At 36.3% G+C, this 25,344-nt stretch overlaps 1 protein-coding gene across 1 annotated transcript in view; it reads left to right on the top strand.

Moving 5' to 3' along the window:
* Window positions 1-25,344, top strand: part of RYR2 (ryanodine receptor 2) — a gene marked incomplete at its 5' end in the record, with an annotated part of 247,650 nt that overhangs the window by 61,555 nt on the left and 160,751 nt on the right. Inside the window, 9 exons of the mRNA XM_017835267.1 lie at window positions 996-1,179; window positions 1,831-1,966; window positions 5,806-5,901; window positions 12,080-12,198; window positions 12,599-12,732; window positions 17,314-17,555; window positions 20,328-20,520; window positions 22,214-22,430; window positions 22,649-22,753. Of these exons, the coding sequence (XP_017690756.1) occupies window positions 996-1,179; window positions 1,831-1,966; window positions 5,806-5,901; window positions 12,080-12,198; window positions 12,599-12,732; window positions 17,314-17,555; window positions 20,328-20,520; window positions 22,214-22,430; window positions 22,649-22,753 (1,426 nt within the window). The remainder of the gene's footprint in view (window positions 1-995; window positions 1,180-1,830; window positions 1,967-5,805; window positions 5,902-12,079; window positions 12,199-12,598; window positions 12,733-17,313; window positions 17,556-20,327; window positions 20,521-22,213; window positions 22,431-22,648; window positions 22,754-25,344) is intronic.

Genomic DNA, 25,344 nt, shown 5'->3' with positions numbered 1-25,344 from the left:
CTCTCCCAGCACTTTGGGCCCTGGCTGGCTACTGCAGAGCTTCGAGATCTCCAGACCTTTCCTTCTTCCTAGAGCATGGGTGTTATTTTCCTAAACCCTCTTCACCCCAGTTTCTCTCTCCCTCATGGCTCCTTCTGCTCCTTGCAGAAGGTTCTTGAGGGCCTCCTGCAGCCCTTGCTGGGGCAGAACCCCTTCCCACCATCATCTTCCTGACGGATGTGCAAGGGATGTGGAAGGGAAAGCCCTCGCCTTCCACTTGCTGCATAGTGCTGGTGAGGTCTCGCCTGTGTTTCAATAAAGATGAGGTTTAAATGGAGGAGAGAGTTACATCAGGGGTCTGGAAAGCCCAGCACTGAGGGAAAATTGGATTATGGAGTCTGTTGGGGATTCAGCTCAGCCGGGGCAGGTGCAACATCTTAGAGGACAGTCAGCCCTCCACTTCTACGAGAAATTGATCATAGACTACTGCAAGGCCAATCGTAAACTGGATATTAAGGAAACAAAAAGGCTAATGGATTGCTGGGATGGAATGTGCGGAAGTGCTGAGTCTTCTGCACTGAAGAACAGGTTAGAGATGTGTTTGAGAGCCTCCATGGGCTATCCGGACCCTCTTAGGCACCACAGAACTGGTTTCTTTAACTTCTGTCCATTCCAGCTTCATGATGCTTTGTGCGGATTTACAGTAACTTCTCTTTTTCTTTTCCTCTGCCTCTGAAACTACTACATATGTAGATAGAATATTAAAGTGTTTTCTGGATTTCAAAAAAAAATGTAAGAGAAACAATGTTTTTGATGCTTTTAGGTTATGTTTGGGAAGGGAGGGGTGGATTATTAAGTAGAGAATGGGCAGACATATATAATTTTTGAGGAGTTACTTGGCTGTCAGAAAATGATTCAAGCTTTGGCATCTAAACAAACTTAGCTTCTAAATAAAAAAAGAGTTTGAACGATAAATTAATTTTTCAATATTCAGGAGACTTTGCATCTTTTTATAGGGGCCTTGATGCTCTCAGCAAAAAAGTAAAGTCTTCCACTGTCGATTTGCCTATTGAGTCAGTCAGTCTGAGCCTTCAGGACTTGATTGGCTACTTTCACCCTCCTGATGAACATTTGGAGCATGAAAACAAACAAAACAGGCTCCGAGCACTGAAGAACCGCCAGAACCTCTTCCAAGAAGAGGTAGTTCTTTCAGTTTTACTCCTGATTTTCCACCATGTTATCTGCAAGTATTCTTTCACAATATCTGTAGTGTTGCTCTCTAATGTGGAGTATGATTACATTGTTTTGGGTTTTTTTATCTTGTAAGACTCAAACTATTTGCTATATTTATAATGTCTCTAGATGTGTTGATTTTCCTGTTTATTTAAAGAAATTCATTTAAGGCCTTGCTTCCTTTTTCTTTTTTAAAAAAATTAAATATTAGTGCTCTGAATTCTAACCATAATTTTCTTCTTATACGTGAATTAGTTTCTTTAGTTATAGTTTAATCTGTTGATGTAGAAGGATGTTTTGGTTTAATAAGCATGCTTTAAGTATCTTGTTTAATATTATCTGTTATTTCTTTGGCAGTGATATTTGCCTATAATTTTTCAGATGCCTAAATGTCTTCAAGAATAGAAAATTGTCTAAAATTATACCTTTTTTGTTTTAATTTGACCATACTAAATGGTAGGTTTTTATTATCACAGCCAAGGAAAACTTTCCATAGGGATTGCTTGTTTGACTTCATGTATATATTCTTGTGTTTTGCATATGCTATCCTTCATGTTGTGTTTTCTTTAGATTTCTGTAAACGTTTTTTGTTTGCACCTAAAAAATACTTTTTTTTAGGGTATGATCAACCTTGTTCTTGAATGTATTGATCGCTTGAATGTATACAGCAGTGCAGCTCATTTTGCAGATGTAGCTGGGAAGGAAGCTGGAGAAGCATGGAAATCTATTCTGAATTCTTTGTATGAATTACTAGGTAAGACATAGTATGCGTTGTTGTTTTAGTTCAAAATAATAAAGAATAAAGAAACCCATAGCTGTTTTATTTTATTTGGTTTTCCTTTTGTTATTAATGTATCAGAAAAAAACCCTTCTTGCTGTCCTTGAATTCCTTGTTCAGATTTAATTACAGACGGACCTTGGCCTTCCTCATCTTATTTATATTTACTCTCTGTATTCATTCTAAGTGGCCTGCCCCTGTTTCCATCTCCTGTGTGTTTCCTATTTATGCTGAGTAATGACAGGAGTTCCTTGTTCATCAATGCAGATCTCTTGCCCCCTTTGCTTGATTTCTTGCTCATCGGGATGCATCATTCTTGAGCCTGGAGGAAGTGGTCTGTATGTATCAGCCAACTCCCTTGGACCCCTCTCCCTTGCAGGGCTTGTTCCCATGGGATTCTTCAAAGAAGGTCCCTGAAGAGGCTAAAGTTAGCTCTCTTGAAGTCCATGGTTGCAATCTCACTTGCTGCCCTGCTTCCTCCATGTAAGATACTGAACTCCATGATCTCATGGTCACTGTAGCCAAGCCTGTCCCAACCTTTACGTCTCTAACATGGCCTTCCCTGTTTGTTAGTATGAGGTTGAGCAGCAACTATTTCTTGTGGGATCCTCCACCACCTGTGGCAGGAAGTTGCTGTCAGTGCTTTCCAGGAACCTCTTGGGTTGTTTATGTCTTGCTGTGTTGTTCCTGCTGTCAGGGTGGTTAAAGTCCTCCACAAGAGCTGGGACATGTGACAGTGAGGCTAATTTCAAGCTGTCTGTAGAAGGCCTCATACTCACGTACCTTTGTTTGTCTCCATGCTTGCAAGCAACCAGATTGTTCAGTCTGAATTCTTTGAAGCTAGCTCAACCACTGGCATGCAGAAAGGGTTAAAATTTGTAAAAGATGTATGACACTGAACTAAGTTTTCATAGTGAAAATTATATTAAATCTTATTGTGAGCTTCTCCACAAAACTAGTACAACTGTTATGTTTTCTCTCCCACCGTTTCTCTCTTTTCTCACTCTAATGCCTGTATGAATGCTTGAAAATGTGGTATTATGTAATGTGATTTTGAAGGATAACTTGTACAACCCTGAGATAAAAAGATAATTTAGAAGGAACATTGGTAAAAGTTTTACGTCTTAATCTATCTTTCAACTCATATGCCCATTAAGTAATGTGAATCTGCTTTAGGCTTTTTTCCTTTTTTTTTTTTTTTAAGGGTGATTATTTGTCTATACTAATGGCAGTTATATGCTTTATTAAGAATCAGTCAGAGAAGTTATGGCAGGAATTATAAACATTTTAAATTAGCCAGACTAGGGCTAGAGAGTTAATGTCTCATCAACTGATGACCTTTTAGAGTGTAGGTTATAGGGTATAAAATTCTGTGGTTGGGTTATTCATGTATGTAGGAGTTAGTTGAATTTTTTGTTACAGTTTAGTTATCTCTTGTTGCATTTAAGCACAGAGCAGACTGGAGGAAGTAATGGCTTGATGTCTGAATCATTTCTTGAAGTCTGAAATTTCCAGTTGGCAAGGCTAGAAAACTCCTACTGAAAGAATCTGCATGTCTTGTACCTAGTGTTGTTTCCATGGACTTGTAGTGAGAACATTGCACAAGCTTTAGTCTCCATGTCCCTCCTGTCATGTGATGTTACTTCACCAACTGCATTATCTTCTGGCAGCTAATGCTGGGGAAGCCTGGCTTTGATCTGGCTATAATGAATTTGTACATTGCTCTGTTCTGAATAATGCTGGAGCTGTACAGTAATTACATGGGTGACAAATGGATATTGCTTTCTCAGTCTTACTTCAGCAAACAGTACTTTGTTTTCTGAGTCTGCACATAAATAAAAGTAAACTGTGATGCCAGAATTCATGGCTTTTGTCATGTCATTGACTTTGTGTTATATTTCACTGTGATGAGAATGAAGGCATTTACTGACTTTGAGTTGACTGGAAACTATGACATGGAAAAATCATATAATCTTAGAATGGTTTGGGTCACAAGGGACCTTTAAAGATCATCTAGTCCAGCCATCCTCATTGCAAAAAGTTCCTTCCTTATATTCAATATAAATCTACCATCTTTCAATTTGAAATGATTGACATGTATCCACTAGGGCATCTGTCCTTTCTCTGTCACTAATACATGCATTCATTATGAACTTGTACTTAATCCTTTTGTGTCACAGAGTGCAGGAGTATATGCAACAATGTGACTTTAATGTCTGACTGGTTTTTATTTCTTCAAAACTGAATGCTAGTCCTGTTCAGAGTAGTAGACAATAAGAAAAGCAACTGTCGGATGTTATTTTTTGTTTTCAATTTTAAGAGTCTGTGTGCCTCACAGCTTCAACCAGTGAATACTAACCTTTCACAAACTTCTGCTGAGCTGCATTTATGAAGCCACTTGTGTCTTATTACTGCTAATGAAGTTAAATTTAGTGATGTGTTAAGCATTGAACTATTACTACCTTCATTTTATGTTCATACCTGAGGGACAGTGAAATTGTGTGGCTTGCCTATAACCAATAAAAAACACTTATAGAAACAGGTTTTCCTTCATTCTAATCTGTGTATTTTAACAAGATGCTCCCCCTTTCCAATAACTGTGGTCACGGTAATTAACAGTGTAAGATTTCAGGGTACAGATTTTTTTTTTTTTGTTATATAATGCAGAAAGAGAAAGGATTTTGTTTGTTTTGCTGTTCAGGTTTTTTTTCCCGAGTGGTTGTGGGGTTTTTTTTGGTTTTTTTTTTGCTATGAAGCAATTGGATTGTGATCTCTTTTCTCATAATATAGAACTGTCAGCGCAGTGACTTGTTTGCAATTCCTCTTTGCAGATAGTTTCATATTTTATTATGTCCTAAGTCTCTAAGTTTAACCTTTTATAAATAAAGCAGAATAAAACCACTGTTGCAATATAATATAGTGAATTTGTGCAGCAACAAAACAGATTTTAAGAGGCCATTGCCTCTTAGCAACAGTCTCTGCTGCTGAAATAACCATGGAAATTTCAGTTTGAAATAATTTGTTGTCAGAATTGGAAAAAAATCTTAAGAAAAGCAGTATGCACTCTTCCACACACCAGACAGAAATGTTAGTGCCTCACACCTTTTTGGAATAGAACAAATGCTTCTCTGATAGCTTGTGTGCACGCACATACCTGCAAATGCATATAATCCAGGACAGGGCTGGCTTGTGGGTGCCTGCAGTGGTCAGTGAGATTTCAGTTCAGTTATACCCACCAAATCAGTGCATGCATTAAGTCTCTGTCTACCTTCAGCTTAAAGCATGAGGGTGAAGCAGATTCAAAACAGTTACTTCCTCCCTACAACCCTGTCAAAAGTATGGCAAAGTTCCTGGACAACTATCTTGCGTTAATTCCTATTATTCTTGTACTAAAGTATGAATGGAAAATAATTTACATTCGTCACCTGTATTGTTGGCTCTACACTTTGCTTTTCCAATGTTTTCTGTCATTACAAGAATACTGTTTTACAGAAACTTGCTTCTACAGTAGCAGCTGACTTCTGTGGTGTCGGTACTGGCTACTTCATCTTAGAGCATTTTGCAGGGATTATTGAGATGATTGTAAAGCCAAAATAATTCAAATTCCTTAAAGGTCAATTTGATGTCAAAGGTATTTCTTATGCTTAATTCTAACTATCACTTACATTATTTAAATTTAAATCAAGAACATCAATAATTAAAGATTATAAATCTATAATTAGATTACTGGGTTCTTCCTGGCAAGACAGGGATTACTTAAATTTAAATGGATTCATAACTGTGATTTTTTTTTTCTCTCTCTCTTTTTCCAATAGCGGCTTTGATTCGAGGAAATCGTAAAAACTGTGCTCAATTTTCTGGATCTCTTGATTGGTTGATCAGCAGATTAGAAAGACTTGAAGCCTCTTCTGGTATGTTTTTTAGTATTTTAACTTCCGTATTTGACCAGTTCGAAATTCTTTAAAATTGGTGATATACTTTTTCAGCCTAATTATAATGAAGTTCTTATGAGAGAATAAATTATATTAATAAAGGGAGATTTATATTTGTAATATTTTTTACGTATTGATTTCAGTTGTAGTTTTACTTAAAGTTCTGGCAGTCTTGCCTTTTCCTTGACCAATTGATTGTAGTGTTACCTTTTAATGCAGGCAAAAAAAGCATTTGACAAAATAGCTGTTCTACAGTTTAAGTCATATTAAATTGCTTTCTCTCTAATTGTAGTATCTACCCTTCTCTTTGGAAGTCTGCATGGTTTTCAGGATTAGTATAAAAATTAAATACAACAATAGCTGTATGGAATGGGTATAATTTGTCGTTTCTTGAAGGACTGTAGTGGTAATGTAGGGAAGTTCACGTATTCTACTTGACTATGTGTAAGAATAGATGGGTCTTCACAAAATACCTGTATGTTTCCAATTAACAGTGTTACCTATGTAATACGTATACAGTCCCTTTTTAATCACCTCTCTTGCTCCTGAGCTCTGAATTTCTATTAAAAGTTAACAAGAAATGTTTTCAGTTGCAGTTGAGACTGTTTTGCTTTATATATAATATTTTTTATTATTTTTTTTGAAGATGACCTTTTGAAAGTCTTTCAAGTCTTATTTCCTCTAATTATGATACAGTAAGTTCAAAAGGTAGGAAGGTTTGTAGACAGACCAGTGGCAAGATAGTTACAATAACAGTGCAACACACCTCTCAGGTTGCATATTTGTAATTTATCCCCATCAATGTCTTGGTTTAGTGTCATGTGTTGTTCCATGAACTGGAAGGAACATAATGATTGATTACGGAGTTGTCCTCAGGAATTGAAATTGCATTCCCCATCCTGTTCCCATTCCTGAATCATACTTCTTCCACAAATAGGTGTGTACTTAAGAGTCTGAAATACTAAGGGAGGGATGCCAGGAAGGGAATATGTCCCCCATTGCAAAAGTTCTTTGTTTTATATTAGACTGGTAAACATTTGAAAAGAAATGTCACAGGCACAACATTGTTGTTCTCATCAGCCTTTTACTGTGGCATTAATAGATGAGAAATATCCTGCTATTGCTGAGTATTCTAAGTAAAAACAGGAGTTTTCTCAGTGCAGATGACCATTTGGCATATATTAACAAATTTATTACTTCAGGGTAGTATTCAGTGGATCAGTAGCAGCCGTGAGAACAGATGTGTTCTATAGTAAACAAGGTGTTTCTGTTCCACTCAGCTTTGTAATTAAACATTCATGGGCATTTTGTTTATTTGCCATAAATCTGTTCCTGAAATGAACTGACCAACAGCATGGGAAAATATTGTAAAATGTCAGTGGCAGGAGTGTTTTCCCTCTCCAAGCCAAGGGTGAACTGGCATGACATTCGCTAGTTGATTGGCAAATTCTGCAGTGGGTGATTTCAGTTGTGAAGAGCAGTTACACACTGATTCTTCACCTCTAGGAGGTTTTTTCCATTGTCAACGCTTGGAGCAGGAAGAGAGTTTAGAAGTCAGTTATTCTTCTCTTGGGATGGAGACTAGTGTAGAGACTTTGAAGCATTTGCCCACGTGAGCCCCTTCGGTCAGCAATGTTTCCTAGAAGCACTTTTGCAGAATTTTGTTTCAGATTTTGGCTGCAGAACTTTGGCAGCCAAAATCTGGGTGGTGTATCTATTTTGTTATGAGATTAGTTCCTACTTCTGGCATGCAGCTGATCTGTTTCAGCCGGGTATGTTTATGCTTTAAACCCTTGAGCTGCTCAGGAGATGAGGCAACAGAAACATAGGAGGCTTTGCCTGTATCACTACTTTAGTTCTCAGCTGGTGACACAGACAGCTGGCTGCTCATAGCACCGGTGTCCTAACCAAATAGATGTAACCAACCATTCATGTGGGTTTACATTATTGTTAGGGAAACCTGCTCTGCAGATGCTGTGATCTTCTTGCTTTAATGATTCTTTGAGTAACAAAGAATTTAACCTTAAATTAAATAAAAGCCTTTAAAAACTGTCAAAATCACAAGCTAGATCCTTTTTCCACTATGGTCCACCTTTGGTGTGGGAACATTCATCTAAGGAGAATGGTCTCACAGTTATGCGGTTGCATGGGACTTGCTTGCAGCATGCTTAATTTCAATGTACTTCCCAAGTTCTTCATGGTGATTATTTCCTAAGAGACCTAATTTTACATCTGAAACTCTCGGAAATAATGCAAAACTTTGTGCTCAACTTCTGGAGGTTCAAGATGAAATATCTTATGACAGCTCTAAAAATGCTGTGGTACATGGTTTCTGTGTGTATGTATGTATTTTTAAATATTAATCTCAAAGTAAAAAAAATTTGTAAAAATTTAAACAGTTGTTTATGATGCTGTAGTGAGGTATGAGATGCATTCTGTAAATTGCAGAGTAATCTGACGCTGTAGTCTCACTGTGTAATGAACCTCCTGGCATGCTGCAAAAACTCTGAAGGTACTAATATTTGCAATGCTCATTTGTTCTGAGTTTTCTTCTAGGAACTAGGCCACTTGAGCTCTTTTCCCATATATTCTGGTAATGTAACTCCATGTTGCCTCCAGAATTGGTTTTATAATAAAGATTTTTCTGGTTTTGATGGAGTCAGTTATAAAAGGTACTAACTAGGTTGTACTTTAGTTATCTCAAGAGGCACAATAGATTAAGATTTTAGCATATACATGTAATTTTGTGATTTTATGTGGGATGTTTGCTTGACAGATTTTAAGCTTTAGTTCGCTTGACCAGGATGAAGATATTCACAGTTTTAATTTACAGTGGTAGGTCTACAATAGGGAGAAATACTGGCTTATATTACACTTCTAAAATAAGAATACTTAGATGTGTATTAACTTAAAATTAATACACATAATATTAACTTAAAATAATTAATATTTTTCTAAGGTAGTGTGTTTATGAGGAAGAAATACCACGTTCTGTTAATCACACCAAAATTAAGCTCACCTTCAACATGGAAATTGTCAGCTACATCTCCTGCAGATGTTTTCTTGAATGTGTTGTGACAAAGATTTGGTGCTATAAACTAATATCAATAAAATTCCTGTTTTCACTTTTTCTTGTCCTTGAGCTAAAATTGTTATGAAAACAGAACAAAGGCTTTAAATATATAAATAGCAACTGTGAGTTGATTGTACAGGTTAGATCAGAAATTGATTCACTTCTTGAGTTTCACTGAAGCAAAAGAAAGAAAATTATGTTCTGTCCAAGTATAAATGTGTCCAAGAGTAAACCACGTTAGACGTGGGTGAATAATGCAATGCAAATGCTTCAGCTGTCTCTTCAATGCATAAATTAAGATTAGATTAGTCTTTCACTCTGAAATATATTCCAGATGGTGTTAACTAGCCCTACTAAAGTTTTAAAGGCATTAAAACTTAGGTAAAAATCCCAATAGAATATGGCAAGTTTGTAATCTAATGCTGAGGAATACATTCAGTGCAGGTAGCTTGATTTGTAAGCTGCAGTGTGAGCTGCAGGTTGATCTCTAGGGGGGCAGGAGCCCGAACCCCAGACAAGAGGCTGTGAACTGCCAACTTTTTGCCAAACAAAGGGCGTGGGAATCTGTGGCCCACGCAGGGGACTGGACCCTCAGAGACACAGCAGGAGGAGAGACCCCCAGACTTTTGTGTGCTTAGACTGTGAGGGTATAAAAGCTCAGGGGTTCCTTTGTTTGGGTTCCTTCCCTGGTGGCACCAGCTTGAACTGTTATTTTGTTATTTAGTTATTGCACTAAGATAAAATTATTTCAAGGATCGGGATGTCTGAGACTCTGCTATGGGAAACCTGGGGTCAAGCTGGTAAGGAAACCTGGTCTGACTGTGTGAGCCTTGAGTGTGTAACTGCTAAGGTCCCAGCTCAGGTAGTGCAAGTGTTACTGCCAGAGTGGCTCCTGGATGGTTGGACAGGGAAGATTCCTTAACGCTGATATCCTCCAAGTAAAGGTTTTTGGAACCAGCTAATATCAGTTTTTGAGTATTTTCTTAAAGCACATGCATTTTATTCTAGTATTCTACAGTATGACATCAGAGGAGTCAACATATTGTCCTGAAAATATATGCTTGCTTTCATCTTTTAGTCATTAAGAAAGAATTTTCACTCTCCTTACCATAAATTCTGCCTATCATACTGTTTGTGAAATTTGTATTAAATTAAAATGCTTCTTGCTTTACTGCCTTGAGCAACTCCAATGAAATCAGAACAAGTCCAGTTGTCTTTAATGTAGACAATCTAAAAGTGAATCAATCCAAACAGACACAGTACATTCATATGCATTTTTTTTCTAAAAGAGATGGAATTTGCCCTTAGAACAAAACATGTTTGATAATTAGCAATCGGCCGCTCCAGGAATTAAAGAAGGTGCTGTGGAAACTAGATCTAATTGATAACATGCATGTATTATTGAATGTTTACATCTTCAGACTATTTTTACTTCTGTTATTGAAAAGGTTAAGAATAGAAAATGAACCCAGTATAATACCTTAAAACAAAATTAAGATTATGACTCTACCTACACAAATCTGAAAATTCCAAGGTTATGGTTACCACACTTACATTATATAATATCATTTCATATTGGATTACTGTTTATATTGTTAAAAGTGTGTTTCAGTGCTACAGTGAGAGGTGGCAAACTTTCAACTACCAAGTTTTGAATGTATTGATTTTCCTACATTCCCAGATCACTGTGATACACAATAAAGTTGTTGATCTTGGTACAGATTACCCCTCTAGATTAAGGATCCTTTTTTAACGCTTTTTTGACCTCCCTAGGTAGTTTTACAATGGTCAAGTGACTCCTACCTGTATAGTTGTCAGGCTGTTTGGACTGTGCTCCTGCTATGTTGCTACAGAGCATCTACTCCTTTAGCTTACTCTCATGACTCTTAGGTTTTTACCCTTTTTAACCATATTGTTACTGTCATTATTTATAGAACCATATGAATACAGAATACATTCATATACGTATGAATGGTGGGATAATGGAAGTGTACATCCATTGCAGCCCAGATTATACCACTGCCAAATTCAGGTTTAGTATGTTCTCTAACTTGTAGTTGAGACTTCTTATTCTTATACCTTCAGGGCTACAGGATTGCTCTGGGAGTTCACCTCTAGCTCATTATATTATAGTTGACACTTTTTTTGGAGCCACTGCACAGAACAAGAAAATAGTCTACAATATCTGTACCGAGTCACCTGCATTTTCTGTGTACATATGTATGACTGTCTTCAAATATATTAAACCACACACTTTGTTTGAAACCTGTTTACTTGATAAATTGAATTGTCATTGTACCTGTTGTCTTCTACCTTTACTACATTTCAATTGTTGAGTATTCCATGCACTTTATTAATGATGACAGCATATCATCCTCCAGATCTCTGGAAAAACCTTTAAATAGTATGGGGATAAATGGTGATGGTGCTGTAGGTTAGCTGTAGTGGCTGATGTTCTCTTCCTCACTAGGATCAAAGAAAGACCAGAGTACTCTTACTGAGATGTTTTTGTCTGATGGTTCTATTTTTCTCACGTCAAGCAGAGTTTACAGTGCTACATTTTTCTTGAATTAAAGGAAAAAACATGCAAAGAGCAGAAGACTCTTGCTATGGATTTTGCTTTACAAAGGTTAAGCTGAGTGTTTGGAGCCATGGCTTGAATACAGAGCTGAAGGCAGAATGATGAGCTGTTCAGTGTAAATACGAATTGCATATCTCTAGGTTTAAGACTGCTTCTCAGCTTTCCTTCAATCCCTTTGATTTTTTTTATTGTGTTAACAACTGTAGTGATGAATAATGATAAACTACATGTACAATATTTATCTTTACCAGATGTGGAAGATCCCAAAGCAGGTATTAACTTGATCCACTGCACACAGGAGTTTTACCTCCCCATTGCAGAGAAACATTTTAAGGCTAATGATTCTTGATGGCAATGACTGCTGCTTTATTTGGTTGGTTTATCATATACAATGATTTTTGAAACTATTCCATGTTACTGAGCAACATATTCAAAAACATTATACACAGTTGTGTTTTTCTATGCACTTTGGAAAAATGATTTTTCTTTTTTTTTTTCCCCAGGAATTTTGGAGGTTTTACACTGTGTGTTGGTAGAAAGCCCAGAAGCTCTAAACATTATTAAGGAAGGGCATATTAAATCAATCATCTGTCTTTTAGACAAACATGGAAGAAACCATAAGGTAGGCAAAGAATAGACAGGTATATTTAGGTGAACATTTGTGAACAAAGTGAGCACATTGTTCTATGTGAAAGTTAGAATTCCAATACTTTAATGCTGTTTTCATAATTAGGAATGAAACTTTTCCTAAAATGCATATGAGCAGCTTGAAAAAGCAAAGTGGAATGTTATCTTTTTTTTGACAAAAACATTGATACACATTAATTCTCAAGGGATGCTGGAAGAATGTTTTAATGTTGTTATGAAAATTTCAGAACTGTTCTAAAATGAAACCACTGTGTTGGATGAATTAGGTACCATCACGTCTTCCAGTAATGTGATATATAGCATTATATTGCCTGAAGGAATTAACAATAATAATGAAAAAATATTTAAGATTAAAAGAATCTGATTTTTTTCAGGTTTTGGATGTTTTGTGTTCTCTCTGTGTTTGTCATGGAGTAGCTGTGCGATCTAATCAACATCTAATCTGTGATAATCTCCTGCCAGGAAGAGATCTGCTCTTACAGACACGCCTCGTCAACCATGTGAGCAGGTACAAAAAAAAAAAAAAAAAAGGAAAAAAAATCTATACCTATGAACAAAGCAGAAAAAAATTGTGCTTAAAAGAAATAGTCACTACAGAAAATCTGTTTTACTTCCAAAAATGTTGTTAAGATATTTTATTCTTATCGGGATTTTAAATTCTCTTTGCAATAGTGATTAATTTAGAAGCAGAGGGCAGAGAGCTGTTGCAAGCTAAAGCTGCCCTAACTGCATTAAGTCTGTGAAGCAGTAGTCTTTTCTATAGATTGTTGTCTAGATCTAGCTGTGTATTCAACGTATTGCCAGCCAATGTCCTGTGATTGCCTTTCTGTTTGTGATCTTGAGAGAATTTCCTAATCACCTTTGGTCAAAATTAAGAACTTAGTGCCAAACACCTTCAGCAGTGCCTGGGATATTTAGACAGTGCTCTCATCCTTCCTTTCACTGACAGAGTTTTAGAAGCTACCTTGCAGCAGACATTAATTACAAGATGAAGCTAGGAGCATCTTAAATTAGTAAAATATTTTTTACAAATATTACCAAGTAATGTTTATTCAGAGTTTGAATTTATGCTGAGGCAGAAGAATATGGCTTTGTGTCAAGATTTGTGGGATCTTCCTATGTCTCAAACTTATGTTTATTTTTAAAAGTTTCAATCACTGATTAAGTAAGAATGAAAATTGAAACACAGAAATGATGCTTATAATTCAGAGTTCACAGGATTTATTAGGTGCTGAAAAATGTAAAAAATCCACATTGTATCTAGGGAACTGATTATCCCTCTTTGTTTGGCACTGGTGAGGCCACGCCTGGAGTACTGTGTCCAGTTTTGGACCCCTCACTACAAGAAGGACATTGAGGTGCTGGAGCATGTCCAGAGAAGGGCAACGGAGCTGCTGAAGGGTCTGGAGCACAAGTCTAATGAGGAGTGTCTGAGTGAAGTGGGGTTATTTATTTTGGAGAAGAGGAGGCTTGTGGAGACCTTAATGCGCTCTGCAACTACCTGAAAGGAGGTTGTAGCCAGGTAGGGGTCAGTCTCTTCTCCCAGGCAACTAGGACAGGGCAAGAGGACATAGTTTCAAGCTGTGCCGGGGTGGTTCAGCTTGGACATCAGGAAGAATTTTTTTTGTGGAAATGGTGGTTAAACATTGGAGCGGACTGGCCAGGGCAGTAGTGGAGTCTGCATCCTTGGAAGTGTTCAAGAAACACTTGCCACTTGGATGTGGCACTTGTGCTATGGTTTCATTGTCCTGGTGGTATTCAGCCAAAGGTTGGACTTGATGATCTTGGAGATCATTTCCAGTCTCAATGATTGTGTGATTCTGTGATTGAACATCTGAGCTGACTTTGGATTTCATATATGGAAGGTAGAGCTGTCTTTCCAAAATATGGCTGTAGAAAAAACAGATTTGTTTTGACATGTTTTTGCTTTACATTAGAAAGTTGTGAATGAGAAGATTCTTATTCTTGCAGCTACAAGGAAAAAATTTTTTTCAAAAGGCAGTAAGATCAATGAAACATTGATGACATTTAGTCTAAGACATTTAGACTAAGACATGCATGCCTTGACTCAAAAATATTTGGCAAAGAAACTTTCTAAGATATTTCTGTTTAAAGTACTTTTCTAGGGCACTGGAAAATTCTATGCAAAAACCTCCATTTAACAAGATTAAGTTGGATGATTAGATTGATTAAATTTTGAGGTCTGGACAAAGGCTGAAAAGATTTTCAGGCAGAAAAGATTCAAGTGGAGATCTGGCCAATAATTTACAGATGATATGAATTTTCTGAAAGATAGCTTTTGTCAAACATGTTTTGTTTATAATATTAAGGAAATAAAATTTTCACTTGGAACAAAGTGAAGAGTATCTATATTTAAACATTCAGCAAAAGACACCCCATATGCTTCTAGAAGGAAAGCTTATTAGTCTTATCTGATAAAACAAGTTACTTTATAAGCCACCAGATCAGTAAACTTCTCTTTTACACTGACTTATATTTAGCCACCTGTATCAGCCCTTCTTCCTACCCCTGCATTCCCTACATCAGAAGACATACTGGTTTTTTGGGCTAGCTTGGAGCTTCATTTTTGTTGATTAGTCAGCTTGTACGTAGAAAGATAATATTTATGGAAGTAATAACCCAATCTAATGGAGGGATGTGAAGACTAGATAACTCAGACTAGAAGTCTAAAAGATTTTTTGTATTATGAGTAAGCAATCATTGAGAAAATATACCTAGCATTGGTTTTAGATACTCATGTACTGTACACCTTTAATTCAAGATTGAATGGCTTTCTTAGTACAAAGCTGACACAGAAATGATTGTCTGGAGAGATTTTTTTTTTTGGTTGAGAGTCTAGATTCAATATTATCCCCAAAATCAGATTTAAAAAGTACAGGGTTTTTTTCCTTTTTTTTTTTTTTTTCCCACCATGACCTTTAGTTATATGACTCTGTATATTGCTGTTTAACTAGATATTGAGAAGGCACAGTAATAGTTTTACCTTTTAAGTATTCTTGGGAAGTACTGTAAAATCAGTAGCAGTAGAAGCATCACATTGACATTAAGGATTTCTACAATCACTAAAATTTACTGAGTTATACAGGACTTGGAATAAAGAAGGGGGAGGTACAAGAGAATTTTGAAATACTTTACTTTTGTATCTTTTTAAATGTTATTCTCTTGAATGGATAATCCATGTCACAGATTGCAGTTTGCTATGTCAAATTAAGCCTGCAGTGTGTACTTACTACATTTATATTGGTAACTGGTAACTGGTAAAAGGTGGCATTTTTGTTTGCAGGATTTAACATCTATTAAATATTCAAACACATAAACCATTGTGATTGGTCTCTGAGTGAGGTTACTGTTTCAGTTACTGAAGCAAATATTTTTTTACTTTAAATGTATTTTTCACCAGCATAAATGAATGAATAAATAAATACTACCTTCTGCCTTCTGGGAGCTGAGGTCTGAGATTTTGCCAAAAGGGTGCCACCACTTGTCAAGAGCACAGAATTACTATCAATTTTTACTCTCTTCATGTGGGCACAAATGGCACTGCGAGCCAGAACCTGGGTAGAGTTAGGAAGACTGCAAAGCCCTGAGGGTGCCAGTGCAAAGTCTTGGTGCTCAATCTACCCCTTCTTCCATTTTACCAGTTAGAGGAAAGGGTGCAGATATAGACATATAATGCAGATCAGCTTTTGGCTTCATGGTTAGTGCTGTTGTGCGGATTTTGACTTTTTTGGCAATGGGACATTCTTTGATGACTGTAGCCTATTTGTGCTTGGCAAACCTAATCACCTTTACAATAAAGTAACCTGCTTGGTTAATGTGGAATGAACGGTGGACACTGTCTACCTGGATTTCTCCAAGGCTTTCAATACAGTTTCCCACAGTCTTCTCTTAGAGAAACTGGTATGTCAGGCTCGAGACAAGGGGTGTGTGCAGTGCGTGGGCATTGATGGCCCAGCTGCACCCAGAGGGTGGTGGTAAATGGCCCCTTTTTCAAACTGGCAACTATCACAAGGGAGGTTCTCCAGGAGTTGATATTTGGCCCAATGCTGTTTAATATCTTCATAAGTGATCTGGATGAAAGGATCAAGTGTACCCTGATGAAGTTGGCCAGTGATACCAGACTGAATGGGGAAGTGGACACTTGGAAAGGGAGAGCCACCCTACAGGAGGACCTGGATAGATAGAAGAGTGGGCTGACAAGAACCTTATGAAGATCAGGACAAGTGGTAGTGTCTTGCACCTGGGAAAACATAATCTAAGTGCAGCACAGGCTGGTATCTGCCTGACTAAGAAGAAGCTCTGTGGAAAGAGGGTTTCAGTGGACAGCAAGCTCAGAACAACTGAACAGCAGTGCTGCTGTGGTAGAGAAAGCCAAGAGGGTGCTGGGCTGCATCCTCAAGTGCATCACTAGCAGAGAGAAACAAATTTTTGTCCCACTCTATTCAGTGCTTGTCAGGCCATACCTGAAATCCTGTTTTCAGTTTTGGTCCCTGCTATGCAAGAAAAATCTGGACAGGTTGGAGAGGGTCCAGAGAAGGTCCACGGAGGTGACCAAAGGACTGGGAAGCTTGCCATGGGAGGTTCAGCCTTGAGAAATGAAGGTTTAGGGGAAACCTTATCACTGCGTTCCACTACTTAAAGGGTGGCTACAAAGAAGATGGAAACTCCCTTTTTGCAAGGAGTCATGTGGAAAGGGTAATGGGTACAAGTATCTCCTGGGGAGATTCTGATTGGACACAAGAGTAAAATTTTTCTCAATGAGAACAATCACCCATTGAAATAATGTCTCTGGGGAAGTGGTGGATTCCTGAAAATTGGACACTTATAAGATTCAGTTAGACAGGGTGCTGGGCCATCTTGTCTTGACCATGCTTTTACCAAGAAAGGTTGGACCAGGTGATGCTTGAGGTCTTTTACAAACTGGTAATCTATGTGATTCTATGAAATAAAATTACTTCTGTTGTTTAATCACACAAAACAAGCTTGAAATTTGAGTTTAATAAAAAGTATGCAGCAATTCATCATGTCCTTAAGTTTTTAATAACCATTTTTATTCTTTCTGTTTAAGCATGCGACCCAACATCTTCTTGGGGATTAGTGAAGGCTCTGCCCAATACAGAAAATGGTACTATGAACTTATGGTGGACCATCTAGAGCCCTTTGTGACTGCAGAATCAACTCATCTACGAGTGGGCTGGGCTTCAACAGAAGGCTACTCACCCTATCCAGGGGGAGGAGCAGAATGGGGAGGAAATGGTGTTGGTGATGATTTATATTCCTATGGCTTTGATGGTCTCCATCTGTGGTCAGGTATTTTCTTGGGTATTTTGTTGTTGTTTATTCTTGTTTAAAGACTACAGTCTTGTTTGCAATCCCAGTGGATTTGTTTTCAACAGCAGCAAAGTGAATCAGCTGTTTCAACTGGCACTAGAAACATACAGAAACAGTACCCTATATCAAAATATTATTTAAATTGACATTGTGTATTGAAAAAACTTGTTTTATACAAAGTAATGCAAATAGACCAATAATTTATGTTTCAACCTGGGACTTGTTTGTTCGTTTTTTTCATACCAAGTATAAATATTTTATTTAAAACTTCCAAGCTGCAAAAAATGAAGTCTGACAGTCATCTGGATTTTTAGTTCCTATGTAGTAGTTTAAGAACATTTTGAGAAATTTAATTCACAGGACTCTCTTTTTTTTTTTTTTCCAATCAAATTTTTAATGTGAGTCTTTAAGAGTTCAGAGATATTTTAGGTGTGAAGATTTTTAAGTATGTTACTTGCCATACATTTTGAAACAAGTTTTTTTCTATAGTAATGTTTTATTTACGTACATAAAGACTGACTGATTATTTCCAGACTTGCAGAATCATATTCCTAGTTTGCATACGATGTGTTTGGACAAGTATTCATCTTTAAAATGTTCTTGGCTTAGTTTGGATCTGTTTGCTAAAAGTAATTTCTTCACACAAATTCTACTGAGAAAGCTGAACTGAGTATCTGTATTTACTGTTGATTCTACAGATACCTTATTCTCTCTTCAAATTGTGTTGGCTCAGCAAAATCAGAATAATGAGAATCATAACTTGTTCTCTTAATCTTTTTCATGTGATTTAACTTTTGTGAAAATATTCCCAGATGTCATTTAGAATGGATAGTTCTAGAGTTGGACAGTCCTGAACTTCTTGGAAGGAGATTTTACTGTGGTTTCACCTTGCTGGGAAAAAAATTTTCCTTTGACTTTGGGAGATTATTGGGCAGTAGTGACCTGTAAAACTGACTGGAAACTGAGTAAGGCTCATAGGATTGGCAATTCTTGCCACTATGAAGGTATGAACAGGTTTTCTAAAGTGCCTTAGCAGACAAGAGAGAAAAGTTAGTAAGTCAGCTGTATCATCCAAGGTCTTTGAAGTTTTGAGGCATTGTGGCTTGATACTTGGAAAAGAATACAGTCTTACATTTCAAAAGAAAATTCCAATCAAAATAGCAATGGATTGTATTAATAAATAATAGCATTTTGGCTGGAGTGGCATCTTAGGAAAGTAGCTGCCACTTTGCCTCTCATGTATAGTGAAAATTACTTTGGAACAATGATGTATAATTAATGGTATCATTAAAACTATGTCATAACTGAGTTTGACAGTTAAAGTACTATTACAGAAGAACCAGAAAATAATGAGCTAACCAAACTAGCTGTCGTAGATAAGGTCACTTTCAGGTAGGAAACAAAAGATTACTGAAAATCAAAACTATTTTTCAACCTACATCAAACTTTTTATTCAGAAATGGTACAAAACAATAAATGAACAATTGTTTGTGGTTCTCAAGTCAATAATCCAGCCTAGACAAAGAAACCAGACAACATTTTTATGTGCAATTGTGCAATTTTTGTATCTGTTGTGAACGTGGATGTGGCTGGTAGATTTGAAAATATTTGTCTTCATTCTTCATTGGCACTATTATGTAACATATACCTCTCAAATTTGGAAGGACTTTAAGTGGTTGAATTTTGAAAATCATGGCCTTTTGCTTCCAAGATCCCAGGCTGCATCTTGATAACTCTCTGCAATGGCATTTTAAGAATAACCTTAGCATGAAGCGCTTACTGCGTCGATGAATAGAAGCAATAATTTCTGCCCCCAAGTTTCTTTTCTGGACCAAGCGTGTATGAGAATCACATTTAATTTAAAATTGTTTCTTCTTGTTTACAAAAGCTGGTCGCCATAGGTAAAGAGTTACTGCTCTGTTCTTAGTACGCACCATGGTTTTATCTCTTGGAAACAGTGCATAAGTTATTTTTGGAAATACGTGTAGAGATGTTTTCATACAACTTACGTGCTTTTCCAGAAATTCTTTTATTGTATATGGCAGTAAATTTCAGAAACGATCATTCTATTTCTGAATGCTATAACTTATTTCTCTTGGAAAGCAGGTGTGCTTGTGTAAATGTAGTTTGATGCAAGGTAGAATAATCCTTTAAAATTCATATAACACTTATTAAAAATACATATATCACTGTATATATATGCGTCTTTGCATATGGCATAAAAATATTGGTTTGTGGTTTGATTATGAAACTGAGTAGTATCTTACGAAAGTTAGCAGGAGTACCATGACATGGTTGTTAATAACTTGGAGAACCTAACTTTTCCTAAATAATTTAAAGTAAGGTAGTTGTCTTTACCATGAATAATGGAGCATTCTTTCATAAAGTATACTAGGTTTCATATTAAATATTAATGGTTGTTTTCAGTTTGCTTTTCTATAATGTAAGGAATAGAATATAGTTTTTTTGGTTTTTTGACTGTTTATATGGGTATCAGTAATTATTTTCACTTAAATTAAATATAATGTAATTGAATTATTTATGATTAAAATAGCTGTGTTGTTATGATTGTAGGCTTCTATTCACTATATTGCAAGCTTAAAATCAGGTCTTGGATGTCATAGGTTAGATATTTGTGTATTAATGTGTTTGTGCTCTATAGCTGTGTTTTCTTTCTCTTTTATTAGGTTGCTGTGAAAATCTGTGCAATTTTCATAAGTTTCACAAAATGTGTCTCCTTTATTTCCATAGGTTGTGTAGCACGAACAGTAAATTCTCCCAACCAACATCTGTTAAGAACTGATGATGTTATTAGCTGCTGTTTGGATCTAAGTGCCCCCAGCATTTCTTTCCGAATAAATGGTCAGCCAGTTCAAGGAATGTTTGAAAACTTCAACATAGATGGCCTCTTCTTCCCTGTTGTCAGCTTCTCTGCAGGAATAAAGTTAGCATCCTGTGTAGTTGTTTTTTGTGTTTTTTTCCCCCCCAGTTTGCTTATTTTTTTTTTCTATATATGAGAATATGCTGAATATTTCCCTGGCTGCCTGCTCTGATTTCCCTTTCTGACATCTGCTTTTCTGGCGAAGTTTCACTTCTTGGGGTAGTGAGAGCTACAAAGAAGTCCTGAAGAGATAATGCATCTGTTGTTTTTCAGTACACCAGTGTATTAAGCTTCTTAATAATTTCTTTGCTGACACATTGCTACACATTCACTCCAGGACAGCATCCTTCATCAGCCTTTGATATTAAGAATATATTTTTTCTAACTCACTTCTTATGAGGTAGTAACTATTATTTAAAGAGGCTCTATCTGCACTTACCTTAAGAAATGGTGGTCATACACTTCCTGTTCAGCAAGATAAGTTAATATAGATTCAGTCAATATGTACTGGTTTTCTATAAAATTTCAAGTCACACTTGAGATGCCAGAATTCTGCTTCCATGTATTGAACACTTTGAGACTATGATACTAAAAAGGATTGTGTGGTGTTCCAGTGGGGGGGAACAACTTTAGCAGGACTGGCAAGGGTAAAAGCTGAAAGCTGATTTCGGTTGGAGGCAGAACAATGCTCTGAGAGGGTTCATTCAAAGAATCCCTCAGAAGCTAAGAGCTATCACATAGTGGGCACAACCTGCCTTTTGTTCCAGATGGAAAATACACTTATTTAGACTTTGCCTTGGATAGTACAGGAGGTAGAATGTGGTGAAACTATAGATGTGCATGCTGCAAAATACAAAGCTATAAACCTGCATGCTTTATTTCTGTCATGAGAGAAATATTTGACAGATATTATTTGTGTGCTGCATACAGTTTTTGAGTGTGTTTTGGTATAGCATTAACAAAGATCTTGTAAGATATAAACAGAAAAGAGGCAAAATTATTCTGTGTTAAAGCTAGGTTTTTGGGTGTTTTTTGGTTCCTTCTGGATGGCAATGTTCTAGGATGATTTTTCAGTATTATGTCATTGCTATGTCATTTTGGTATTATGTCATTGCTGCACCATTATTACCTCACTGAATGAATTTTTCAGTAACAAAAGGCCATAAAAAAATTCACTATTTTGCAATGAATAAAAGAGTATTTTCCCCTATGAGTATGACAAATATAAGTTTTAGGGAAGGAAATACAGGAGTTTTTGTATTGTGTCCTAAGGATTTAGGATTTTGTGAGAGAAAAGTAAGAACAATGGGGTTTTTAGGCTCATTTCTCAAATGAGAGAAAATGGAGAGTTGCTAATGGAGGAAGTTCAGAGGCGCTTGGTTGATTACTCTGGTTTATAATCCCTGCCTTCTGAGACTCAAAAGGCTGCTGCTTACCTCATAGGTGTGCTAAGTAAACAGATTATTCTCTCTCTCAGTGCCTTGTTTTGGTCTCACGATTTAGAATACTTTTATGGAAGTAAAATTAACAAGAAGGAGCAATCGTTTACTTTCCCTGTGTTTTTATAACCTCCTGCATCATAAACACCAGCACCAGTTAGAGAAAGTGGAACTGTAAATAATGCAAAGAAGCTGCAACATTGAAATTCTTTCTTTTTTTTTTTTTTAATGGCATTTAATAGTTGTTAGGCTTACAAACTGATTAGACTTGACACCAGGGGTTTCTCCATAATCTAAAGTAGCTCTCATGTTTACAGGGTACGTTTCTTGCTTGGAGGTCGCCATGGAGAGTTCAAGTTCCTTCCTCCACCTGGATATGCCCCTTGCTTTGAAGCTGTCCTACCAAAAGAGAAGCTGAAAGTGGAGCATAGTCGAGAATACAAACAAGATCGTAGCTATACAAGAGACCTGCTGGGTCCCACTGTCTCTTTGTCACAAGCAGCTTTCACTCCAGTTCCTGTAGATACTAGCCAGGTATGGAAACGGAAAGATTTCATTTTCCTTTTTAAACACACATATTGTAGGACTGTATTACTTCACATTTGATTGAATTTGCAGCTTGTCTCAAACTTGGTTTTTTATTGGGATTTGTTGAGAGATCTGGTTTGTACAAATTTTGTTCTGTTATAAAAGTTTGGGTGATATATCAAGTAACTTATTTGTCATAGCCTCTTTCTCTCTTCTCTCTTTAGATTGTTTTGCCTCCCCACTTGGAAAGGATTAGAGAAAAATTAGCAGAGAACATTCATGAACTTTGGGTTATGAATAAGATTGAACTTGGCTGGCAGTATGGACCAGTATGTACCTTCAAAATTAATTTTCTGTTAATTGCATAGTATTATTCAGCATGCTAGTTTAAATGTGCTAATGGGACTGCATTTTTTATCATCCTTCCAAAATCAGTAAGATTTTAGATACCTTCACACCAGAAGCAGGTGGAAACAAACAGTGCTTGTGTGTTTTTGAACCAGAATTTTGGTGCTAAATCTGTTTGGTGCTGCAATTTTCAGCCAGTCTGTCAGCACAGAAAGCACATGGTGGGTTTTTCACCTTCTGTTTGTTCTTGCAACAGTAATTCAGTTGCCTGATGGAGTAAGCCAGTGAAAGCAGTTATTCTTCGTTCTCTTCACATGATATAGCTCTTTCAGAAATCCCAAATTTATTTTTCATGAAAAATAAGTATTGCCTGTAGGAAATTTCATTAAATCTGCTTTTCTCCTACCTTCTCTCCACTTCTTCAGTCTCATGTCTGTATTAGGTGCTCCAAATAACTATTATCTCTTTTCTACTTTTCATGGAGTCTGAAAAAAAAATTCTTTTTGAAGTTAATCAATAAAAAGTATCCGAGCTTGTTATTTGGATCCCAAATGCTGGTGTTTATGAAGAAATTGCTGTGAAGGGTATATAGAAACATGTCAGGTACCAGATAAAAGTGTAAAAACATATGTAATCCATTTTTGTTACAAAAAAGATTTTGGTCTTCAGAGGAGTTCAGGTACAGATTTAATGTAACTGGACATAGTTATTATATTTGGTGTGGCAAATAAAATATTTAAATAACAGAGAATTTCTCTAGATTTTGTTGTTGTTGTTGATACCCAACCAAATCAAACACAACTCCCCAGTTAAATTAGCATGTCAAAACATTTTAATTTTGTGAAGCAGTCTGCAGAAATTCTTGGTGTACTATTACTTACCAGTGAGAATGTTATTGTACAGTTGAACACTACTTAAACAATATATAATATGTATCAAGTTAGGCAGCAATAAATTTAGTTATATTTTGAATAAAAATAGGTGCTAAATCTTATAAATTTTCTAGCTTTCTCTCTCTAGAGGTAGTGTTCTGTGATAGGATGTGCTCACTTTGGGAATGTGGCAAAGTATATGCTGATCATCTTCTGGAGATTGACTCCTTAATCATATTGGTTTCTCACAGATGATTTCATCAATTTAAGCCACTGTGGTCAATTCTAGTTATCTGAATGGATGCACTGCAGTTACTGAGTATTGAGGGAAGGCATGGAACAGATATTAGCTGGTTTAGATGCACACGAGTCATCTGATCTTAGTAAGATTTGGTCTTTTTAATTCAGAGCAAGATGCACTATATATAGTAGTTAGTGGTGTTTTTTCACCCAGTCAAAAAGTTTAAAGGCTGAAAGACAGACAATCTATAAATTTAAATGGCCCTCCATATGATTAAAAAAATCTGCTGTAGATTTTACATTTTATAGTTTACATTTGATATTCCCTTCTACATATATGTTTTATCAGATCTATATGTAGTATCACCAAAGTGATACCTCATATTGCATATGATATTACTGCCGCATTCTACTCGTGTAACGAAGTAAAATAGCAAGCTAATTTAGCAAAATTTAGGACTTCATTAACTGGCTTCCTTATAAGTTTGAATATGTGTGCTACCTATTGAAATCATCAGATGGATCTGCATATCTTTATTTCTGTTAAACATCTCTGTATATTTAAAATCATTGACAAAAATTAAGAATTGATAGGTGTGATGAGTTCTGTGACTAATATAAAGTATTTGCAAGGCAGTAAATTTTTACGTTGTGTCCAGAAAAAAAAAAAGTGATGGAAAGGCAACCTGCAAATTATGCTTACTATATAATAGAATTATTGTACATTGTTACTGTAGAGCAAAAAGAGTGTCACTAGGGGAATGAATTAACATTGGAATTCTGAGGAAAACACCCGCCATCCAAGGCTTAAATTAGCTGTACACGGCTCAGAGACTGTACTCAATTTTTATTAATGCTGAGTACTGTAGATCTTAGAAAGAACTCTGGAAATAAACATTTTCAGTGTCCATTAAAAGATATTTCTCATTTTAACCTCTAATGATTTTGATCAAGTAGCTTGACAGTTGAATTGCTTGTATTATCTGTCCAAAGAACATTAATCCCATCAAATGAATATAAATATCCCCTAGAGATTGTAAATATTTTTCAATCTAAAATATAAACAAATGGCTGTTGTTCAATTTGAGAATTATTATGTGCTTAGATCAAAATGCAAAAAATATGTTACTCAGAAATATTATGGAGAAATGTGATTTTCTTTCATGAGATTGAATAAACCACATTGAGTAATGGGGTTAAGAACAATTTGGAAAAAGTATGACAGTTAGGCTTCTGCTTCAACTGTTAACATTCAATTTTCCAGCAGAATTATCTGATTGATCCAAAGTCAATAACGCTATTTTTCAATAACTTCCACTTTGCGACTTTAAAGATTATTATAAATGGTGAGCTTATGGTCCATCAAACATAGACAAAAAAGTGTTATAATATATGGTTTAAAAAGTCACATCAACTGAGCAAATGTTAACGCTTTCATTGGGATCTTTTAGCTAATATTT

This window comes from Lepidothrix coronata, unplaced genomic scaffold (genome assembly GCF_001604755.1).
Source record: "Lepidothrix coronata isolate B3197 unplaced genomic scaffold, Lepidothrix_coronata-1.0 Scaffold253, whole genome shotgun sequence".
Taxonomy (NCBI): Eukaryota; Metazoa; Chordata; class Aves; order Passeriformes; family Pipridae; genus Lepidothrix; species Lepidothrix coronata.
Note: the sequence above shows the minus strand (reverse complement) of the source record. Positions and strands in the feature narration are given on the sequence as shown.